This window comes from Stigmatopora nigra, chromosome 9 (genome assembly GCF_051989575.1).
Source record: "Stigmatopora nigra isolate UIUO_SnigA chromosome 9, RoL_Snig_1.1, whole genome shotgun sequence".
NCBI lineage: Eukaryota > Metazoa > Chordata > Actinopteri > Syngnathiformes > Syngnathidae > Stigmatopora > Stigmatopora nigra.
Genome location: NC_135516.1, coordinates 2,663,035 through 2,685,922, shown reverse-complemented (window position 1 = coordinate 2,685,922; position 22,888 = coordinate 2,663,035). Strand labels below are relative to the sequence as shown.

General features: G+C 42.7%; 1 protein-coding gene across 1 annotated transcript in view; it reads left to right on the top strand.

The window, feature by feature from the left end:
- The window catches only part of LOC144201179 (sodium channel protein type 5 subunit alpha-like), a 59,089-nt gene that overhangs the window by 7,919 nt on the left and 28,282 nt on the right, over positions 1-22,888 (top strand). Inside the window, exons 4-14 of the mRNA XM_077723609.1 lie at positions 702-791; positions 2,361-2,489; positions 2,835-2,926; positions 3,016-3,258; positions 3,347-3,410; positions 8,990-9,131; positions 18,972-19,169; positions 19,246-19,425; positions 19,496-19,867; positions 20,455-20,584; positions 20,680-20,918. Of these exons, the coding sequence (XP_077579735.1) occupies positions 702-791; positions 2,361-2,489; positions 2,835-2,926; positions 3,016-3,258; positions 3,347-3,410; positions 8,990-9,131; positions 18,972-19,169; positions 19,246-19,425; positions 19,496-19,867; positions 20,455-20,584; positions 20,680-20,918 (1,879 nt within the window). The remainder of the gene's footprint in view (positions 1-701; positions 792-2,360; positions 2,490-2,834; positions 2,927-3,015; positions 3,259-3,346; positions 3,411-8,989; positions 9,132-18,971; positions 19,170-19,245; positions 19,426-19,495; positions 19,868-20,454; positions 20,585-20,679; positions 20,919-22,888) is intronic.

The window sequence follows — 22,888 nt, the reverse complement described above, 5'->3', positions numbered from 1 at the left end:
TTCATTATGATTTACTATATTATATATTTTTATATTCCTAAAATAGTGAACTTGATATGATATATTTACAGTGGAATAATACCTTCAAAATACTATATAAAAACACCAATGCAATAAAATATGAAGGCGCCATTATCATTGCAAATATTTCTTAACAAGTCGAATTTTTCTTAGAATTTTACAGAATGTTATCCCCTGCCCAAATTACATATTTTTGATACAGCTTTGTAATAGTCATGGCATCACAAACCAAATCCCCTTTGAGATCCTTTTTATAATCTCTGAAATGAAAAAAGAGCAAGATTTTGCATCATAGGACAGCTGCTCATTATTTATCGGACTCAAAATAGAAGGTTGTCTTTCAGATACATCCCCTTTATGCTGTCGATGACAAAATCCTAAATATGTGTACAGAATATTATTTCACCAATGTAGTTGGTCAGTTTTCAGATTTTCTTTTTGTTGAATAAACTCATCAGTAAAAAAATTCTACCAGGCCCTTAGTCTGATACTGTAAATGTGGTTTACCTACTTTAAGCTGCATTTATTGTGTTAATGCCATTGTCACACACTCTGATGCATTTTCTGTCCTAATGGATATAAGCCATAGGATTACAGATTCTCTTATGTGAATTTGAAATGAATTTTTGTGTGCAAATTAATATTTCTCAGTATACTTTCCTTAAAGTTTTTTTTCCCACTTTGTTCAGCTTATTCATAATGGTCACCATTCTGACCAATTGTTTTTTCATGGCGATGTCCGAACCGGCTCCATGGACCAAGCACCTGGAGTAAGTCCCAAAATTATTAAAATATGTATCCTTACACTGAATACACAATGTTAAACTCAGATGTTGTGTCTTCTAGTTAGTCTGAGTCTAGCTCTAGCCAGTCCTAATTGAGGAATCATGTAAGATATGGTGCATGTAAATCTTGGTAATTTTTACATTACGATTGGACTCCAGATTGTCAATTTGTAACATATATGAATCAATGCATGCTGTTGCATTGTATGTCTCAGATGTTTACAAGCATTTTTTGCATTCAATGGTTTATCACTTTGTTAGTAATTGTTCATTCTGTTAAGTTTTAGTCCAGTTCAGTTCAGTTATGTTATTTACACAAATGAGTAAAAAAATGTCATACTCAAACTCGTAATTGATGTGGAAATAAGAATACATGTAGAAGTGGGTCCAATAAACAGTAATATTTAACAACAACATATAAACAAACAAATAACATTCAAGACAACGCACCAATATCACAGACAAAAATTTACAGTCAATTAAGAGTAAGGAAGAAAGGGTTATCCAGTCCCATTAGAAACACAATATCTAAAATAACATGCACTAAATGTATACATATGAATATGAAAGGTGTGTGAGCAATCACTGCACTTGTTTTCTTAGGCTTTTCTTGAAAGTGGACGCTGATTGTAATAATTTAATGCATCAGTCGTGAACTTTATTGATCAATGGAGCCCAAAAAACCCACACATACACACAGTGGTGTGCTGTCAGGGCCTTCAAAACCTTCTCTGCTGGCCTAAGAGATCTGAATCACACACTGTTGTTAATTATATTATGCCCATGAATACTTATTAATCAACCAAAATTCATGTTTCAAAATCTTCTCTTACATACCTGTCCACATCGGCTAAATGCTCCCCTTATTAATGATTGCGTTTCCCCTTATTAAGTAATTAAAAACCATACAAATACAACAAGGCAGCTGGGATAGGCTCCAGCACCTCCTGTGACCCTAATGAGGTTAAAGTTGTTCAGAAAATGAGATGAGATAGAGGAGTGTTTTTTTGATGAAGGTGGCCTGGTGGATGAGTGGTTAGAGTGTTGGCTTTACTTTACTGTGGTCCTGGGTTCGAATCTAGGTTGGCCCTCCTGTGTGGTGTTTGCATCTTCTCTATGGGATTGCGTGTGTTTTCTCCAAGTACTACGGTTTCCTCCCACATTCCAAAAACATGCATGATAGGCTGGTTGAACACTCTAAATTGCCCCTAGGTATGAGTGTGAGCGTAAACGGTTGTCCGCTTCTACGTGCCCTGCCATTGGATGGTCACCAATTCTGGGTGTCCCCTTCCTTGTGGCTGAAATCAGCGGCTCACTGCACTCCCCTCGACTTGTGAGGATAAGCAGTTCAATACATTTATTATTGAATTATTCAAAATGTATTCATGACAAACACAAAATCATTTTATTTTGTGTTTTTATGAATTTATTTTAGCCAGTTGTCAATAGACAGTAATGTGAAAAAATTGTATGTGACATCTCATTTTGAGCTGCATGGACTTCTTGAGTAAAACTTACCTTTCCTTTCTAACCTTATTTATTAATTTCTTGCAGATATACTTTCACGGCCATTTATACGTTCGAGTCAGCAATAAAGATATTTGCTCGAGGATTCTGTATAGTTCCTTTTACCTTTTTGAGGGATCCATGGAATTGGCTGGACTTTAGTGTCATTGTCATGGCGTAAGTAACAATGTTTACTTACAGTAATGTAGGATCCAAACACAAAATGTCCTTGTGTCAGTTCTTTCAAAACATATTTGATGTCTGACCTGTTTAGCTCAATACACATCTGTTGTATGATTAGCAACATATGCTTTATGTGAATTATACTCTCTCCTGAAAGAAATGTATAAATAATAATTATGAAGTCAGTGGTAAAGTTGCTGTAGGGTTAACAATTCAACCGCTTTAAATCAAATAGTTTGATTGACATATTGACATATTTGTTATTGATTGATTAACTTGATAACTTTTATTATCACATGAAAAGCAACCCTTCTCTATGCTTTGTACCGCAATATCAAGATATGTGACGGAATTTATAGACCTTGGTAATGTCTCTGCACTAAGAACCTTCAGAGTGCTCCGAGCCCTGAAAACCATCTCAGTCATCCCAGGTAATTTACATATTTTAACCCTTTTTCTGATTATTTTCATTTACTGGATGCACAAACAACCTCCATGTTGAATCCTCTCATCCATGCAGGCCTCAAGACCATTGTAGGAGCGCTGATCCAGTCTGTGAAGAAACTAGCAGATGTTATGATCCTGACAGTCTTTTGCCTCAGCGTATTTGCCCTTATTGGTCTGCAGCTTTTCATGGGGCTGTTGCGTCAAAAGTGTGTCCGCAGCCTCACGCAGTGCGTCAACTCTTCTTATAGTACAAATATGTCTTTCACCTGCAACAACAAAACCTGGAATTCCATGGAAGACTTTCTCACTAGTGACGGTCAGTCCAAAATTGTTATACTTCTGCTGTGTTACTCAACCTAAATCACTTAAGATGATGAGTTTATTCTTCTTCCCATCTCCTTTAGATAATTTTTACAAAGTTGAAGGAGCAAAGGATGCTTTAATATGTGGATATGGCAATGACGCCGGGTAAGTTCCTACTAGTAAATAATGTAAATGCTGTTATGTAACAGTAAAACATCTATAGTAGCTCTAGATCTGATTCCTGTCATGTTTACGGGCCACAGGCCTGGTGCTAAAAGACAAGATAAGATGATGAGGCTGCATAATTGAGTTCATGACATAATGTATAGAGGGCTGATTGTGTTTCTGTGCGTGTGTGTGTCTGTGTGTGTGTGTTTGTGGTGGGGTGGGGTTGATGAGGGAGAGATGTAGCGTGAGAAAGGCTGTGCACAAGACGACATGCCGCGTGGATTATCACCAGAGTGCCACTGGCACCCTGTTCTGAGAGGCATGGACTTGCCAGCTGGAGAGGGTTTTTCAGGAGATTTCATCATCTCAAAAGCTCCACATAATTTTGAGGTTGAACTGGAGGGGACTTGATCACTGGATTGATACTCTGTTACGATAGTTGAGAATAAACATGCCCTGGAGTTTTATTTCTCATAAGATCTACAGTTATTAGAAACTCAATAGATTACTATTACCGAATGAAACAGTTTCATAAGCAATTAAAATGTGCTGTTGTATTGAAATCTATCACAAAAGCTTTACATCTACAAAGAGCCCGCCTGCAGAGGACTTTATGGTGTCACAGAGTGCCTGTCACAGGAAATTGTAACACCATCCAAATATTGCTACTCAGCCTACATACGGAATAATCCTATAAATCTGCAAATGCTTTTGAAACAAGCACAACAGGATGACTTTCACCATGCCAGGCCTAGTTCAGGGGTTATAGTGAACTAAATACCCATCTGTGTCAATTTGAATTCTAGCTTAAACAAGTGCCTTCTGTGACTGTGAATGTATTTTTTATTACTAGTTAAGGGCAAAAATGGAGAAAATGATGAGAATATATTTTTCTTAGTGTCACTTGTACTGAATTTATTTAGCTCACTTTATGGTTATTAATCTTAAACAGGGTTGCCAGTGGAGTTATGACAAAAAAGGATTTGATGGTTATCCTTTGGCCAGGAGAACATTTACAAACATATTGATATCAAGATCATTGTCTCATTATGAACATCTACACATTTTCGATGGACTCCCACATGTGCCACAAAACACAATTTTTAATGTGCTTACACATCTTATACTAAACAAATTTACAGATTAATAACACATCTGAGTAAGATGATCTGACATAAAGCACATAAACATTCATTAAATGTGTATGTTAATTGTTTTACGCACAAGTATAACATGCATTGCATTTGAAATTTGCAGTTAAAAGTGATTTTTTTAGACTCATCTCACGGAGAAAAACACACTTGCATTTTGTGATTTGCAAACACATCTGCCACGAACACACACACACACTATATGCACACTTACAGTAGGGCAAATCAGTTTTTATTCAACCACCAATTGTGCAAGTTATCCTACTTGAAAAGATTAGAGAGGCCTGTAATTGTCAACATGCGTAAACCTGAACCATGAGAGACAGAACAGAAAATCACATTGTTTGGTTTTTAAATAATTTATTTTCAAGTAATGTTGGAAAATAAGTATTTGGTCAATAACAAAAGTTCATGATATTAGACTCTGTGTAGGAATCCGTTTGGATATTTTACACCCGACACCTGTTATAGACAATAATCAAGCAGTTTTATGACGCAGAAGGCTATTCCTTCGTTTCCATGGGAATCACAGAGGCTTGAATGTTGTTGGGTTTAATCCAGCCCTCCCCCTTCACCTATCCTCCCAAAAAGCACAGAGACTTAATCTCCTAAGAAGTAAAATCGGACTCAGTGACTTGTGTTCATTTCAGAGAGAAAAGCAGATATGCTTAAGGGCATTAAAGGGGAAATAGAATCATTTTAGGTCAGTAAGATCAGACCGATCCAGCTGTTCCACAGTTTACCTACAACTTACTGTTGTGCTGTTCTTGCTATTTGTATTCATGCCTTTTCTGGAACAGGTTTAGCGATAAGATAGGATAAGAAAATCAAGGTTTTTATCTTTTTTTCCATTTAACTTGTGTGTCTGTATAATTATGAATTAAAACATTTCAGTGTGTTCATCCTGAACTACGCATGGACGTATTGTGTGTAAATTAATCTGTTTGACATATAATTTGAGTTGGACAAAAAAGTTTATATGATGGGCTCATCAGATTGTTTTCCCCATTACAAATTTATTTATGAACAAAATGATCATTAGCCACTGTATTTTTTATACGACTTCTTAGGCTAGCTGTGGAGACAAGATATTAAGCAGGTCAGGATGGTGGGCGTAAAACATAGAGGATGCTTAATCTTTTGAGTGTATTCCAACAAGTAATCCCTGAGTAGATTTCCAAATTAAAGCTTTGGATAGGGTATGATGACACAAACACACGCAGACAAGTTTGCACAGACACCACAAGATTCAAGTGTGCACAAATACCACAAGACTCAACTTTGCACAAAAATGCACATTTTCTACTCAGAGGGTTGTGTCATGAATTATTCCAACGAGTATAGCAGTCTATAGTGTTGAAGGATGACTTTTGAAATCTCATAATCAGAGCAAATTACGACTTGTAACTAGAAAATTGTGAGGGTCTATTTCACACTTCTAAATCATTATTTATCAAAATCTGTTTATGATGCAGAGAAAAATGTGAATGTTAGATTTACTGAAATACTTTACAGCATTGGGAGTTGTATTATTTTAACACAACCATATGTCCCATGGCACACCTCACCATTGCCACGACTGTCAACACAACAGTGTGCCATGACTCAGTTGAACTAGATCAGACATGCATATTATGAGCTGTATGTCAAAAGTATTTAAATCAAGAATTTTCACTTTTTCATTAATTAATCTTTTGAATTGCTTTTGCAATCAATTTAAGGAATGCATTATTCTGGGTGGTTGTTGCAGGGGCAATTGGAAGATGATTTTCAACTACCACATTCATAGCAGCGGTGTTTATTTCTCATGGTAACCTGATACAATTGACCTTCAATGGAACATTTGACAATATTAAGTATTTTTTTCTAAAATATCTCTACGGTGAGCATGTTGCAGTGATTCGAGCACGTAAAAAATATCCTTTGGATTTACATGACTAGGTGTAGAGGAGTTTGTCCAATCAGTCTACATTGTGTTTTGTGGACTTGGAGATGGTGATCCTTTGGGGAGTCTTGTGGAAGATACTCCAGGAGTATGGATATGTATAATCACGGTCAGTGACAGGTTCATAAATAATTATATTTAAATATAATTATTAAAACACTGCAGGCATACATCTGATTCAATTATTGACATTTAATTAAATAGGCATCTTGGTGAGCAGACTTATAAGTGAGGATACATCCCGACCTCGTCTCCGTCTCAGATTATCCTCCCGAACAGTAATTTCTCGTACAGTTTTAAAGCCATAAATCAAAACGATTACAAGGTTACTTATTAATCCAACTGCGTAAGCAAGAACAAACAATCCTTCATTCGACATAACAATTCCATAAAGAAGCGAGAAAGGACGTCACGCTGTAGGAACACTATGCGAGTGTTCCTATAGGTGATTGATAGCCATCCGCTGGTATCAAGAGTTCTTCATGTCATCTTCGTTGCAAACCAAGATAAACAGGCCTCGGAGCCCGGGAATGGGTGAGATGTCAGGGTCAACAGTCCTTGGCACGGGGACTCGGTGACTTGTTACGACTCCGAGTTCTCTTCAGGCAATTTGAAGAAGCTCACATACAAAAATTATTGAATGCACACATGTATATAATAGTATTACAGAATAAACTCAACAAATGTTTTCCTAATTAATGTAGGGTTAATGTACTTTACGTTCTACATGTTTTTAAATGTCTTTGACTGTGTTCATAAAATCTCACATCACTATCTTTGTATGGATTCCTTCATCTTTCGTTCTGCGCATCCTCGCTAGGGTTGCTGGACCTATCCCAGCAGACAACGGGCGAAAGACAGAGTATACACTCTAGACTGGTCGCCAGTCAGCCATAGGGCACACAAAGAGACAGACAAAAATTATCACCCACAAACATACCACCACTAAGCGGGAATCGATCCCTGGCTTGCCTGCACTGAAGTCAGGCAAGTAAGTACCTACACCACCAGGTGGCCCACTGTCTTTTGATTGAATATTTGATTCACATTATTCAAATAATGGGCGGCCTGGTGGCATAGCTCTGGGGTCCTAAGTTCAAATCTGTGTGAAGTTTGCATGTTCTCCTTGCTCCCCGAAGCTGCGTGGTTTTCCTCTGGGTACTCTGGTTTCCTCCCACATTCCAAAAACATGCATGGTAAGCTGATTGGATACTCTAAATTGCCTCTAGGTACCGGTGTGAGTACGCTTTTTGATCCATCTCCTTGTGCCCTGCGATCGGCTGGCCACCGATTCAGGGTGTCCCCGGCATCTGGCCCAAAGTCAGCTGGGATAGGCTCTAGCACCCCCCATAACCCTAGTGAGGATACAGTGGTTCAGAAAATGAGATGAGATTCAAATAATTGGATTGTAGATTTACAATGATCTTCTTTATTGTCTGTTAGTTCACATTTTTTTGTGTGGAAGTGGAAGTTCTGGTATGGTGGTTGTGTTGAATAGCCACATTAGATATGAAATTATCTTATGTGTTGCTTCACACATTCAGCACAGAGCGATAATGGTCGTGTTTATGATGATAAAGCTTGTTCTGCTGTGTCTCCTGCATATTAGTGAGCATCCCTCCCCAGCTGGTTGGATGGTGGTTGGCTATCTGTCCAGCTGTTCTCCCAGAAGCACTCTTTGTCCAGCTGTTTCCCAGTCATTATGAAATTATTTTGCACTCAGATTGACATGGCAGCCCACATTCTTCTCCACTGCCAGACCTAAATATTTTCCGCAATACATCCCTGCTGACAATGAAGATCAGAATTTGAAGCAACAAACTGAAAAAAATTTGAACCTCAGTTTGGTATCCATCTGGTTGGCTCTATAATCTCTTTTACTGCAGTGCATTTTAGTTCATCAGAGTGAGATGAATTTTAAATGCCCTCCATAGTTGATATAATGGCGATGATAGCAATGATATGGACTTACTGGACATCCTGCTGCAGCCAAAGACTGCAAGGTTCATAATGTTGATACTAGAAAAGTTTTAACCTTGTTACAGTGGCACGCACAATATCACAACAATGTCGATGCAAGATGCTCCTGATTTACCTAATTGTCCACTCCCTTTGGTAATCTAGTCATGGGGTAGTGAACATGCGGCTCTTGAGCCGAATGGGGCTCCTGGCCAAAAGTAATGCGGTTCATTGGTTTTTATCATATTTTTTATATACTTACTCTCTGCCACGTTTCATGTCACGTTATTTTGATTCTCTCTCAAAAACACTCAAAACGAGGGTGGACACTTCCCTTGAAATGAACATGTTTTTTGTAGGGGGGGGGTGTTAAAGTGAATAATATGGTTTAATTGTGTGTTTTTGCGTGTGTCAGGGTCTGTTTCACAGTTGAAAATATTTGCTCTTTGTGTCTGAAATTCTTTGCCACCCCTGATCTAAACAGTTTTTTAAAATAATCTCTCTGTACACTTGCATTATAGGAAGTGTCCGGAAGGATTTGACTGCATAAAGATTGGAAGAAATCCCAACTATGGTTACACAAGTTTTGATACTTTCGGCTGGGCTTTTCTGGCACTTTTTCGTCTCATGACCCAAGACTACTGGGAAAAACTGTTTCACCAGGTATATGTATGACTGATACAGAAATTTTATTGACATTTACCAAAATTGTGTGTTTGCAGTAAGTGCTTCCGGAGGTTATGCGACAAAATTTTAAATTTTGCTCAGTATTGTTCGCATATAAGCCTACCCTTAAAAATCGTATCAAACACCCCCTAATTCACAATTTTCACCCCCATAATCAATCTTAAGAAAAATCATCGCACGTATAGGATCGTCTGCTGGATTGCATATTCCTAAAGGTTGTTGCCTGCACGTAGACAAATTCAAAAAGGAAGTCACGTGAGCAATACAACCAGGAATTGTGTCCGTAGAGGTCTAGTTTGTCATCCCTTGATAAGATGCGGTAAGTGAGTTTATTGGGCAGGTTGAGAGCAGGAAATAGCTACGCTAGCGTAGCTCGACAATGTGGCCTCAATGTGCGGTACATAAAAAGGAGGAGAAGAACATCCACAAAACTGCTGCAACATCTTTCACGGAAGATGCCAAATGGGTTGTGAACACCCAGAATGAGGTCATGGTGCGAATGGAAAATGCACTGGTTATTTGGATCCGTGATTGTAGGGCGAAGCAAATCAGCCTGGACAGAAACTTAATCCGTAGTAAGGCTAAATCTTTGTTTGATGCCATGGTTCATGAGGGTGGTGACGACGACGTCAACGTTCTAGACGAGGAAAAAGACGACGACGAAGGTGATCCTCTGCCCGGTGCCTCAAGCCAGACTAACCCACGACCACGTACGGCTTTCACTGCCAGCAAGGGCTGGCTTGAGAGGTTTAAGCGGCGAGTCAGACTAAGGAATGTGTCGTTGCATGGAGATGCAGCCTCTGCAGACGGAGCAGCAGCGAGGCGTTATGGTGAGGATGTGTTTCCGGGAATGATGGAAGAAAACGGCTATGTCCCGGAGCAAGTCTTCAACATGGATGAAACTGGACTCGACTGGAAGAGGATGCCGTCCCGAACCTTTCTTTTCAAGGACAAACTCCAGAAGACATGTTTCAAAGCCCACAAGGATCGGGTGACTCTGCTCTTGTGTGGCAATGCAGCAGGATTCATACTGAGGCCCGGCCTGATCTACAGGTCACAGCATCCTCGCGCATTGAAGAACAAGAACAGGGTCTTGCTGCCAGTCTACTGGATGTCCAACAAAAAAGTATGGATCACCAAGGCCCTCACACATGACTGGTTCTTCAACTCCTTCGTACCGCAGGCAAAACTTTACCTGGCCGAAAAGAGAGTGCCCTTCAAAGTGGTTCTACTTATGGACTGTGCAGGAGGACATGCAGCTAATTTGCACCATGAAGGGGTGCAGGTGGAGTTCCTTCCCCCCAACACCACTTCCCTCACCCAGCCCATGGATCAGGGGGTTATCAGGGCCTTCAAAGACCTCTACACCAAGGCGACAATGGAGGGTCTCGTCTCCTCCATTGAAGAGCCCGACGAGACCTTCAGCATGAAGTCCTATTGGAAGGACTACAACATAGCCACGTGTCTAACCAACATTTAGAATGCCCTAAAGGGAATGAAAGAACAGACACTTATCTCCAGCTGGAGGAAATTGTTGCCACAGAAAATTACTGAAGACTATGAGGGCTTCACTCCCAACGAAATCCAGCACTCTGCCGTTGATAAGGCTGTCAGGCTGGCTCGGTTGGTGCAGACCGAAGGCTTCTGAGATATGACAGTCGATGAGATTACAAATCTCATCGATTGTGACTCAGACTCACTGACAAAGGAGGACCTACAGGAAATGACCAAGTCGGCGAGTCTGCTGCCGATGACGAGGGTGACGAAGCTGACGAAAGTGGCCTTACTTTGCATAATTTGCAGGACCTCTTCAATACTGCTAAAGACCTCCAAAGAAAGGCCAAAGAAATGGACGATAACATGGTGAGGGCAGTCGAGTTCAGCAATCGCATAGATGAAGTCATGGCTGTTTACAGGCGCATCTTCACCAACCAAAAAAAACAACGTTCACAACTCCCCATAACAATGTTTCTTACGCGCCAAAGAACTGCGGAAGATCCATCCGGACTGCTATGATGTTTTTGAATTTCTGAGTTTTCTGAATAAAAGTTTACATTTATTACATTTGTAGTTTTTTATTGTTTTCTGCATTCTAATGTGGAATAAAACACCTGAATGAACAGCATATTAGCCTGGTGGTGGTTTTGTGCACGTGTTATACGTTTCGTTAAGCATTTTTGACTTCACGGATACGCAGCTAATGCGGGGGGGGTCCGGTCCACATTAACTGCGATATGCGAGGGAACATTGTATATACATACACATACATATGTACATACACACACACATATATATATATATATATATATATATATATATATATATATATATATATATATATATATATATATATATATATATATATATATATATATATATATATATGTATGTATATATATATATATATATATATATATATATATATATATATATATATATATATACATATATATATACATACATATATATACATATACATATATATATATATATATATATATATATATATATATATATATATATATATATATATATATACATATACATATACATATACATATACATACACATACACATACATGCATGCATACGGTAGTTCCTAACACAGCCATTTTTTTGTTAAAGAGCTTGACAGCTGATGGGAGATGGATCTGCGGAAGCGCTCCTTCCTGCAAAGAGGGTGCAGCAGTCTATTGCTGAAAGAGCTTCGAAGAGACTCCACAGACTCACGCAGGGGGTGGGAGGTGCTGTCCATGATGGACATCAACCTGGTCAGCATCCTCCGCTCTCCCACTTCCTCCACAGAGTCCAAAGGACAACCCAGAACAGAACTGGCCCTCCTGATCAGCTTATTCAGCCTTTTCCTGTCCCTCTCCGTGCTCCCACATCCCCAACAGACCACTGCATAAAACACTGTAGATGCCACCACAGTGTCGTAGAAATTCCTCAGCAGTGTCCTGCACACTCCAAAGGACCGTAGACTCCTCAATAGGTAGAGGCGGCTCTGGCCCCTTTTGTACAGGGCATCTATGTTTATTGTTGAGGTTAACACCCAGGTACTTCAAATTCTCCACGATTTCAATGTCTTTACCCTGGATGTTCACCTGAGTGGTCTGTTGAGGAGTCCTCCGAAAGTCGATGACCATTTCCTTTGTCTTACTGGTGTTGATGTAGAGGTGGTTTTGCCTACACCAGTCAACAAAGGCTGTGATGACTCCCCTATATTGCAGGTCATTCCCGTCCGTCACTCGTCCAACAATAGCGGTGTCATCAGTGAACTTCTGGAGGTGGCAGGTGTCTGTATTATGTTTGTCTATTATATTAAGTCTGATTTGTAGAGGAAGAAGAGGAGTGGGGAAAGGAACTGTGCCTTGTGGGGCCCCCGTGCTGCAAGCTACCACATCAGACCTACAGTCTCAGTAGGACCGGCTGAATAGTGTTGAACGCACTGGAGAGGTCAAAAAACATCATTCTCACCGTGCTTCCCGTGTTCTCCAGGTGTGAAAGAAACCTGTGAATCAGGTAGGTGGTAGCATCTTCTCCACCAATGCCTGGACGATTGGCGAACTGCAGAGGGTCCAGCTCTGCATTCATCAGGGGGTTGTGGTAGTGGTTTGGCTCCATGGGGTTTGCAGTCTTTGGAACTGGGACTACGCAGGAAGTTTTCCACAAGGTGGGGACCTTCTGCAGACTGAGGCTGAAAATATGCAGACTCACTTTGCCAAGCTGATCCGCACACTCTCTTAGTAGTCTAGAGCTGAGGCCGTCTGGACCGGTCGCCTTCCTTGGCTCGATCTTCTTTAGCTGTTTTATCACCTGATCGACAGTGATGCAGAGACCGGTGGAAGAGGGGGAGGAAGAGGAGGAGAACGAGGGGGGAGAGTTGCCTCTGATCTGGGGGGTCAGGGATTTGGGGGCAGGACTGAATCTGTTAAAGAACTGATTGAGTTCATTGGCCCACTCCCTGTCTCCGGACTCCAGGTGTCAGGAGTGGCTCGTTTGCCCCTCCTGGCTTGATGGCATTTTCAGTTCAGCTGTGTACTTGATTATTGTTTCCTGAGTTATTTAAGGACCATGGTTTGTGTTAGTCGGGGGCGGATCGACTCTTCGGATCATGCGGACGTCACTTGCTGACGTCACTTCCACCACGCCACGCCGAGACGTAACCTTCGGCGCTTCGTGGGAAATCATGTTTCCTTTCAGTTAGATTTGGTTGATTCAAGCCCCTGTTGTGTTATAAGTTTTTGTTGAGTTATTAAACAAAGCTTACAAATGAGAACGAACGGCCGGCCTCCTTCCCTCCGGCGTCACCGCACATGGGTGACGTTTCCCCCAGTTGCACAACGTAGCGCAAGAGATCGATCCGACCAAATGGACCCAGCGGGACGCCACCCACGCTCACGCCAACACGCTCATCGACGCCAGCCATCCTCCTTCAAGCCACCCGATCACATGGAATTAATAAGAAGAGTTCAATATGGACACGCCGTGGGGGAGGCACCTCAGGCACGTATTCGCAGCACAGGAATCTCGGCTAAGAGGAAATTCTGATCCTCCATTCACTCCTATGCCCTCCCACCGCTCAGCCCATTGCACTGTGCTGCCTGAACAGTTAAGTCATTATTCCCAGGTGCCGACAACCACAGTAAATCACCCATGTTATTTGATGTCAAGAACCAGCGGATCTTTTTCACAATGGAGGGACCCTGATTATTGTGAAGATGAGGACAACGGTGAGAAGATTGATTTCTTTGCCAGAGTTTCTGACTCAGACGGGGATTTTTTTTACCAATTCGGGCCCGATACGCTCCACCGGAGGAGGATGACTTTTTTCCGATTATTCCAACCTGGATTACCCCGACCAGCATCTGCATGGTCGCCGGGCCGCCTACAGTGGGCCACTGCGTGGGAGGAGCTTCGACCGCTGGCCGTCTTGTCTGGATGGGGAGGCACAGCAGCAAGAGTTTTTACCTTGTTTGGCCATCTACAATGGGTCACCACGAGGTGGCGGGTGTGCTGTGGCATCCTCGCGGAGGAGGCAGCGAGCGCCACGCCGTAGAGCGAAGGGGAAGGAGGGCCTGGACACTCAAACCCCTGACCAAGTTCCTCGCCGGTCCAAGCTCTTCGCCCGTCCAAGCTCCTCGGCCGACCTCGCCCGTCCAAGCTCCTCGGCCGACCTTGCCCATCCAAGCACCTCACCCGACCTCGCCTGTCCAAGCTCCTCGGCCGACCTCGCCCGTCCAAGCTCTTCGGCCGACCTCGCCCGTCCAAGCTCTTCGGCCGACCTCGCCCGTCCACGCTCCTCGGCCGACCTCGCCCGTCCAAGCTACTCGGCCGACCTCGCCCGTCCAAGCTACTCGGCCGACCTCGCCGTTCCAAGCACCCCAAGTTCCTGTGCCGAGGCCACGCAAAGTACTCCCGTTATCACTGGGGCCGCCAGTCGCACCCGTGCCGAAGCCACGAACTAGGCTTCCGTGCCGGCCGGCCTTCCTAGCAACGTTCTGCCTAGCACCGTTTTGCCTAGCACCGTTCTGCCAAGCACTGTTCTGCCAAGCACCGTTCTGCCAAGCACCGTTCTGCCAAGCACCGTTCTGCCAAGCACCGTTCTGCCAAGCACTTTTCTGCCAAGCACCGTTCTGCCAAGCACCGTTCTGCCAAGCACCGTTCTGCCAAGCACCGTTCTGCCAAGCACCGTTCTGCCAAGCACCCTTCTGCCAAGCACCGTTCTGCCAAGCACCATTCTGCCAAGCACCGTTCTGCCAAGCACCGTTCTGCCAAGCACCGTTCTGCCAAGCACCGTTCTGCCAAGCACCGTTCTGCCAAGCACCGTTCTGCCAAGCACCGTTCTGCCAAGCACCGTTCTGCCAAGCACCGTTCTGCCAAGCACCGTTCTGCCTAGCGCCTGCCCGCCCAGAAGCGGCGGCAATGCTCCGGCACCCCTTGATGACGGGCCGGCGACGGCTAAAGCGGCAATGCGCCGGCGCCCCTGGAGAATGGGGCCGGCGACAGCGAGAGTGGCAATGCTTTGGCACTCCGGGACGAGGGAGTTGGCGGCCCTCCGAGGCTCGTTCCTGCTCGGCGCGGACGTGCGCCAGACCTGCCACGCCTCGTCACCGGTCGGCGCGGACGCCCGCCGGACCGACCACTGCCTTTCTCGTTTCTGGCCGGCGCGGACATCCGCTAGACCAGGCACTCCCACGCCTCGCCACCGGCCTGGCGCGGACGCCCGCCGGACCGACCACTGCTTCGTCTCGTTTCAGCCCGGCGCGGACGCCCGCCAGACCGGCCACGCCTCGTCAACGGCCGGCGCGGACGCCCGGCGGACCAACCTCTCCCTCGTCTGTTCACGGGCTGATGTGGACGCCCCCCGGACGATGTTATCTTGAAACATGAAGAGTTGTTGTCGACTGCGAGTCCGTCAAAGGCACTCGGCCACAGCTTCTTTTACCCATAAGTTTAAGCAGACGGGCGGTCAAAGAAACATGGAGTGTAAGGAAGTGGTCAAGCAAGAAGCAGTGCTACCACAAAAATGTAAACATAAAATAACGGATATAGGAAATGTGTTGACGTTAACGTAACTTGGAATGGATTGGATTGGATAACTTTATTCATCCCGTATTTGGGAAATTTCATTGTAACAGCTGCAAGAGGGTGAGAATGCAGATACAGGAAAGGCATAGTTGCACATAGTTACAAGTTAGACAGTACAGTCGCAAAGGGAATAGAACATCAAGGCAAATGCACATAGTACAAAGCAACGCAAAGTAAATGGGATCATTAAGAATCACCAAATCAAATCATTAAGACAGAAAAGCAGCAAAAACACAAAAGTGGATGGAGCTACCACCACCAGCTGCCACTTGAACGGCGCCACATTGGTTGTGGTAGCAAAAATGGATGCAGACTCGAGAAAAAGGTTGTAAAGTTGGATAAAACTGGAACCTCACACAGGAAGTCATCCACAAGATGGGGAACATCTGCAGACTGGGACCGAGGTAGAGAATATGCAGAGTCACTCTTCCAAGCTTATCTGCACAGTTCCTCAGTTATCTGGAGCTGAAGACAACAGTAGTAGAACATTGGATTTTTTTTCCATCTTTTTTCGTATCTTGAGGTACTCGTTTGCATCTCAAAAGGTTTCCTAACCTAAAATTGTAGAGGTATGACTGACTGTATCCATGTTGTGCTGGCATGAAGAGTTGTTGTCGACTGTGAGTCGATCAAAGAAACTAGGCCACAGCTTCGTCCACGCATAAGTTTAAGCAGACAGGCAGTCAAGGAAACATGGAGGGTTGTTGTGAGACAGCCAATCAGGGCCCAGTAGAGTGTAGGGCAGCGGTCAAGCAAGAAGCAGTGCATCCACAAAATAACGGGTATAGGAAATGTATCAACATTTTCGTAACTTGGATCTTTGTTCGTATCTTGAGGCACTCGTTTGCATCTCAAAAGGTTTCGTAACCTGAAAATTTAGAGGTATGACTGTATGTGTTGTGCTGGCGGCCCAGGGGTTGAGTGCTTTTCGATGGTTCATATTACTGCAACTTTCAAAAAAGAAAAAAAATGAAAAAAAAACAAAGCAGAATTTAGTTTTATTTCTTAATCACAAGTGAACAATCATTTCCTTGCAAAAGGAAACTGTGTCCGTAGCGGTATAGTGATCACCAAGTCTCTGGGTGAAATAATAGCATGGGATACACATCATATAGGTATCAAAGCTGATATTTTAACAATCATCCGCAAGACATTCGATCAGCGTTAACAACTATTGGGATGTGCTGAGATGGTAAAAGCTACGAACACATCAATTGGATTGGATTGGATAACTTTATTCATCCCGTATTCGGGAAATTACATTGTATATATATATATATATAAATTTATCCCTAGGTATACATACATTTTATGCAAGAAACATTTTTTTTGATTACATTCATCGACATCAAAATTTATTTTGTTTGGCGTTTTATCTGTTTATCTTTTCTCTATTTTTAAAAAAATTACCGTGTCGGCCGCATTGTCTTGCGTTATGGTGTTATGGAGTTCGTCATTGTTATCTTGCAGTTTCGTGCATATCTTCTTTTTATGCGCATATAAACCGTACCCTTGATTCAGTCATCATCGTTTTGGCCGATAAAAAAGGCGTGTATGCGACTAAATCCGGTAACCCTAACAGTACCTCCCAAATAAATGACGGATCCCAGACGTCCCAAAAGCAAAATCAGACGAGACCAGAGAGAGGGATGACGGAAGGGGTCTTTAAGACATGATTCCACTACGTATCATTTTAAACGACTCAGCGGGTTCAGAAGCAACGCCATCCTCGAAGCCGGAAGGGAAAGGAGCGGTAGTTTCGCCAGGGGAGAGGCTAGAAGCAGCACGGTCGTTGCCCCCAAGGGGAACTGAAGCGATGCAATTCTCGCTCCCACAGAGAGTCGAAGCGACGTAGTCCTTGGCATTGGAGGGGCCAGAAAGTTCAGTATTTTCTGCTAAGGAGAGCTGAAGCTTACCGCCGAAAGGACTTTGAGTGGTGAAGTCCTCGCCAACTGAGGGGCCATAAACGGCACGGCACTCGCTGATGGAGGGAGCTGAAGCGATGCATTCCTTACTGGCGAATCGTCTCGAAATGGCGCAGTCCTCTCCACCGGAGGGACTGGAATTGGTTTGGGATTCGCCACCGCAGGGGGGCGTTTCTCACTGAATCGATAAGTTGGTTGCGTCTTTCTGTCACGTCATGCGGGCATGCCATCGTCAAAACAGGGGATAGACCCATTCACATGGAAATAGGGAGGTTTTAATTAACGAGACTTAGACTAAGTGCATACAAGAACAGGGAATTCAAAGAGGCAAACCATCGGACAATCAGGACAAATTACATAGGGAAAGACCCAACACTAAATCAACACAAAACACCCAAAGCACATAACTTAACAGTACACAAAACACAAAAAGCACATAAACCTAACACTATGGCGGACTAGCAACTGATTTAGGATGTAGAAACCCTGCAACCCTGACGAGAATGTGCGATATTGATTATGAATGAATGAATGTGTTGTGCTTGTGTACTAACTTGATAGTATATTATACTTCGCTATTGTTGATTTATTATTGAACTCTTCAGATCTAATGCTTTGTTTTCATGCATTAAGTTGTAGATGTTTCCAATATTATATGTCCTACAGTTAACAAAGAGTTCCCTTTACAAAGACTGGCTTACAGTTGTGGTCAAAAGTTTACATACACTTGGGAAGAACATAATGTCATGGCTCTCTTGAGTTTCCAGTTATTTCTACAACTCTGATTCTTCTCTGATAGAGTGATTGGAACAGATACTTCTTTGTCACAAAAAAACATTCATGATATTTAGTTCTTTCATGACTTTATTATAGGTGAACAGAAAAAAGTGATCAAATCTGCAAACCCATAATAAAGTCATAAAAGAACCAAACTTCATGTATGTTTTTTTTGTGACAAAGAAGTATCTGTTCCAAACGCTATCAGAGAAAAATCAGAGTTGTAGAAATAACTGGAAACTCAAGACATTATGTTCTTCACAAAGATATGTAAACTTTTGACCACAACTGTATGGTAATTGGATGAGACATTAAACTGAACGGTTACATAAAAGTCTCCAATATGATCTCGCCAAATAGAGAGCACACCGGTCTTGTTTGATAAGTTTGGTAGATTCATTATTTATAAGCAGAGGCGCAAAATATTTTTATTACTTAATTTAAAAAATAATAATAATAGGAATTCCATTCCATCATTTGTTCCTAATATACAGTATTTGTGTCTTGTCTTTGCATCTCCAAGACTCTGCGGTCAGCTGGAAAGACGTACATGGTGTTCTTTGTATTGGTTATCTTCCTGGGGTCTTTCTACCTGGTCAATCTAATTTTGGCCGTTGTTGCCATGGCTTATGAGGAACAGAATCAGGCAACAATTGCTGAGGCCTGGCAGAAGGAGAGAGAGTTTCAAATGGCCATGGAACATCTTCGTCGGGAGCAAAGAGTATGTATGGACCTAAATGTCAGGATCGATTTGCATGTTGTACTGACAGTTTAACATTGCTACTCTCTGTGTGAAGATGGCGGCAAAAAGACAAGCACAGGATTCTGACTCCATCTTGTCCCGGGAGTTGTCTCCATTCTGTGCAAAGTTAGGAAGCATGAGAAGATACAGCACAAAGAGAAGATCACGTAGGACTTTATCGGAGGAAACGGCAGAGGAAGCTGAAGACAAGCTTGACCCACTAGATGAGCTAAAGGTACCTTACTTGAAAACAAAATATTATTAAGATGATCCTTGATAAGACCATGCTATATCTGTCTCCATAGCCTCCTTTGTCTCCCATGCCAGCCCACCCCCTTCTGGCAACACTCTCCTCTCATCCACTCAGCACTAGGCGAGGAAGCCAGATCAGCATTTTCAGTTCATTTAGGGTACGCAACAACTCAGACGCTGACTTAGGGGATGATGAATACAGCATCCAGGGGGATGCTTTCAGAAGCCGCACCAGTTCAACTGCAACGCACTGGAAGAGGAGGACGGGCAGTGTGAGGAGCCACTGCTCCCAAGTCTTCACCCCCAGTCTCACAGTAAATGGGCGGCTCAACTTCTTCCTGGATCACAATGGGGTCACTCCAGTAGGGCCACACAACTTGAGCTCTCTTCCAGCTTATAGTATGGAGCAGATCAAGGAGGACACAGTGAGTGTCTAATCCCCTGAATATCACGGTTAATGTAGTGTAGACGAGACTTAGCCACGACATTCGAAAAATCGTGAAGTAGACTTACCCCTAGTATAATTACCTTTTTTTCTCTTCAGTGCTGAGTTCTAGTAGCAAGAGTGGCTTCCACTTATGAGTTTCAGCGTAGATTTTCACATTTTTACGAACTTGAAAAAAAAAAGTAATAATAATAATAATTGAGCGGTTGAGTGGTTAGCGCGTCAGCCTCATAGTGAAGGACCTGGGTTCAAATCCAGGACGGTCCACCTGTGTGGAGTTTGCATGTCCTCCCTGGGGCTGTGTGGGTTTTCTCCAGTAACTCTGGTTTCCTCCCATATTCCAAAGACATGCTTGGTAGGCTAATTCGACACTCTAAATTGGCCCTAGGTATGAGTGTGAGATTGAATGGTTGTTTGCCTCCTTGTACCCTGCGATCGATTAGCTGGCCACCAATTTGCGGTGTCCCCCGCCTCTGCCCGAAGGCAGCGAGTATATACATGTATGTGTGTAATGTGTATACATCCATACATTCTCCTGTATCCTAATGTATAATATCTGTCCTAAAGAAGCCCATGAGGGAACGTGAAAATGCTCAAAGGCTTCATCTTCAGCCATCCCCAACAGTGACCGAGCAACATCCTGTTTGCAGAAAGAGAGGACTGAGCTCCGTCAGCTTTTTCAGTGATGCCATGGATGGTTAGTATGGAAAAAGTTTTTTGTAATTATGGAAGCACAAAACTGTAATGAAGAAAATAATTGATACTATCTTGTTTTGGTCTCTTTCTTTGCAGAGCTGCAGGAGTCAAGACAAAAGTGCCACCCCTGTTGGTATACTTTTGCCAAAAAGTACCTGATATGGGACTGCTGCAACTGGTGGCTGAAATTGAAGGAATGGGTGAAGGTCATGGTCATGGATCCTTTTCTCGATCTTGGTATCACCATATGTATCGTCTTGAATACACTCTTCATGGCCCTGGAACACTATCCCATGACTGAGGAGTTTAACACAATGCTCTCAGTGGGAAATCTGGTGAGTAGTTATACCTCTACTTACGAATGCCTCCAGGTCTGAAATTTTGAGGTTACGAAATTCTTTATATGCAAATTAGTGACTCGAGATATGAAAAAGATCCAAGTTACGAAATCCCCCAAAAAGTAAATGTATTTTTTATCCTTTATTTATTGTTTATTGTCGCGGATGCATTTATTCTCACTTTAGAACATCCATACCCTCGATTGGGATCTCATTTTATTGCTCTCGTTCCATCTGACAATAAAAGCATTCAATTTAATTGGCTGTCTCTCAACAATCACTGTCCATGTTTCAAGATTTTCTCTTTCATCTCTGTTCACCTTGGCTAAATGCTCCCCTTATTAATGATTGCAATTCCCCTTATTAAGCGATTAAAATCCGTACAAATGCAACGCGGCACAAATTTTCACACACACCCGCACACATAGGGTACACGTACAAGTAAAACACACGGTAGTAGAAAGTGGACGGCTGGTAGATCGGGCTCTTGCCGCCACCTGGCGGAAAAACGCGGGTATTACGTCTCGCATAATAACGGCTCCGGAGAAAACTATTTCAGCGGTGCAGGGTGCATTTTCACATCCGTTATTTATTTTAAGATATTCATAAATAATTTCCTTCTAATTGTGTGTGTTTCGTCAAATCTTTCATACTAAATTGGGACACATTCACCAATTTTAACAGGTTTAAATGGTAGTTGTGTGAGGACCGTGGCACGAATTACAGAATTAACATAAAGTACACCGCTACTTATACATTTTTCAAGTTACGAAAAAAGTTCTGGAACCAATGAATTTCGTAAGTAGAGGTACAACTGTAATTGTTTTTGACAGTTAACAGTAGATGGGCGGAGTGGCTTTATCAATTTTATAATATTTATACAGTCATCATTAAATAATCTTAAATTAACCAATTGTATCAGTTATATTTTAGCTGTGAAGTTACATTGATGACATCAGAGCTACATCTACCCCTAAAAACTTAACAGGTATACGTCATTTGGTTTAAGTCTCAAGCAAGTGCCAAGTTTTTCGGTTAACGGCAAGTAAAGCCAAGGTTTTGTCCAGTCAAGTTCAGTCAAGTCACAAGAGGATGTCTGTTATGATCGCCTTCAGGTGAAAAGCGGAATCGAACCCATCAGCAGGAAGCAGACAAATGAAAGAAGTGCTGGTGCACAATTTTGAATTTTAATGAAAAATAAGAATGCAAATAATAAAAAAATGTACAAAAATAAAAGCTAAGCGGACAAACTGGCAAACATCACTCCCCGGAAAGCAGAAAACAATACTCCCACTTGGACGTACAAAAACATGGGTTTTAAATATACGGTTCAGTTCCTCTGCTAGTGAGACATCTGCGTTAACAGACACATTATTGTCATTGTAATTGGTAATGTGTTGTATTCCCTGACACATCGTCTTTTGGTTTCTGTCTGTTTCTTTCTGTGAAGTGCTCCTCAATTTTCCTTTTATATACTGCCTTGGCCTTTTTAATGCCTCTCTTCAAGTCTGCTCTGGCAGCGCTGTAACTTATCCCCTGACCTGAAGGCGGTGTTACCACATTTGATGAGTGCCTGTGTCTCACTGGTCATGCAGGGTTTTGGTACCCGGACGTTTGGTCGACGGACGTTTGGTCGACGGACGTTTGGTTGACGGACGTTTGGTTGACGGACGTTTGGTCGACAGACACTTGGTCCCCGGACGTTTCGTCGAACGGATGTTTGGTCTACGGAAAGTTCTCCCTCTCTCTCATGATTATAAATTTGAGAGAGAGAGAGATTACCTCGTTGATCTCTTTCAACAGTAAACTCTCTCTCTCTCTCTCATGATTATAATTTTGAGAGTGAGTGACCGGACGTTTGGTCGACAAACACTCGGTCCCCGGATGTTTCGTTGAACTGACCTTTGGTCGCCGGATTTGCTCGCTCTCAAAATTAAATCATGAGAGAGAGAGTTTACTATTGAAAG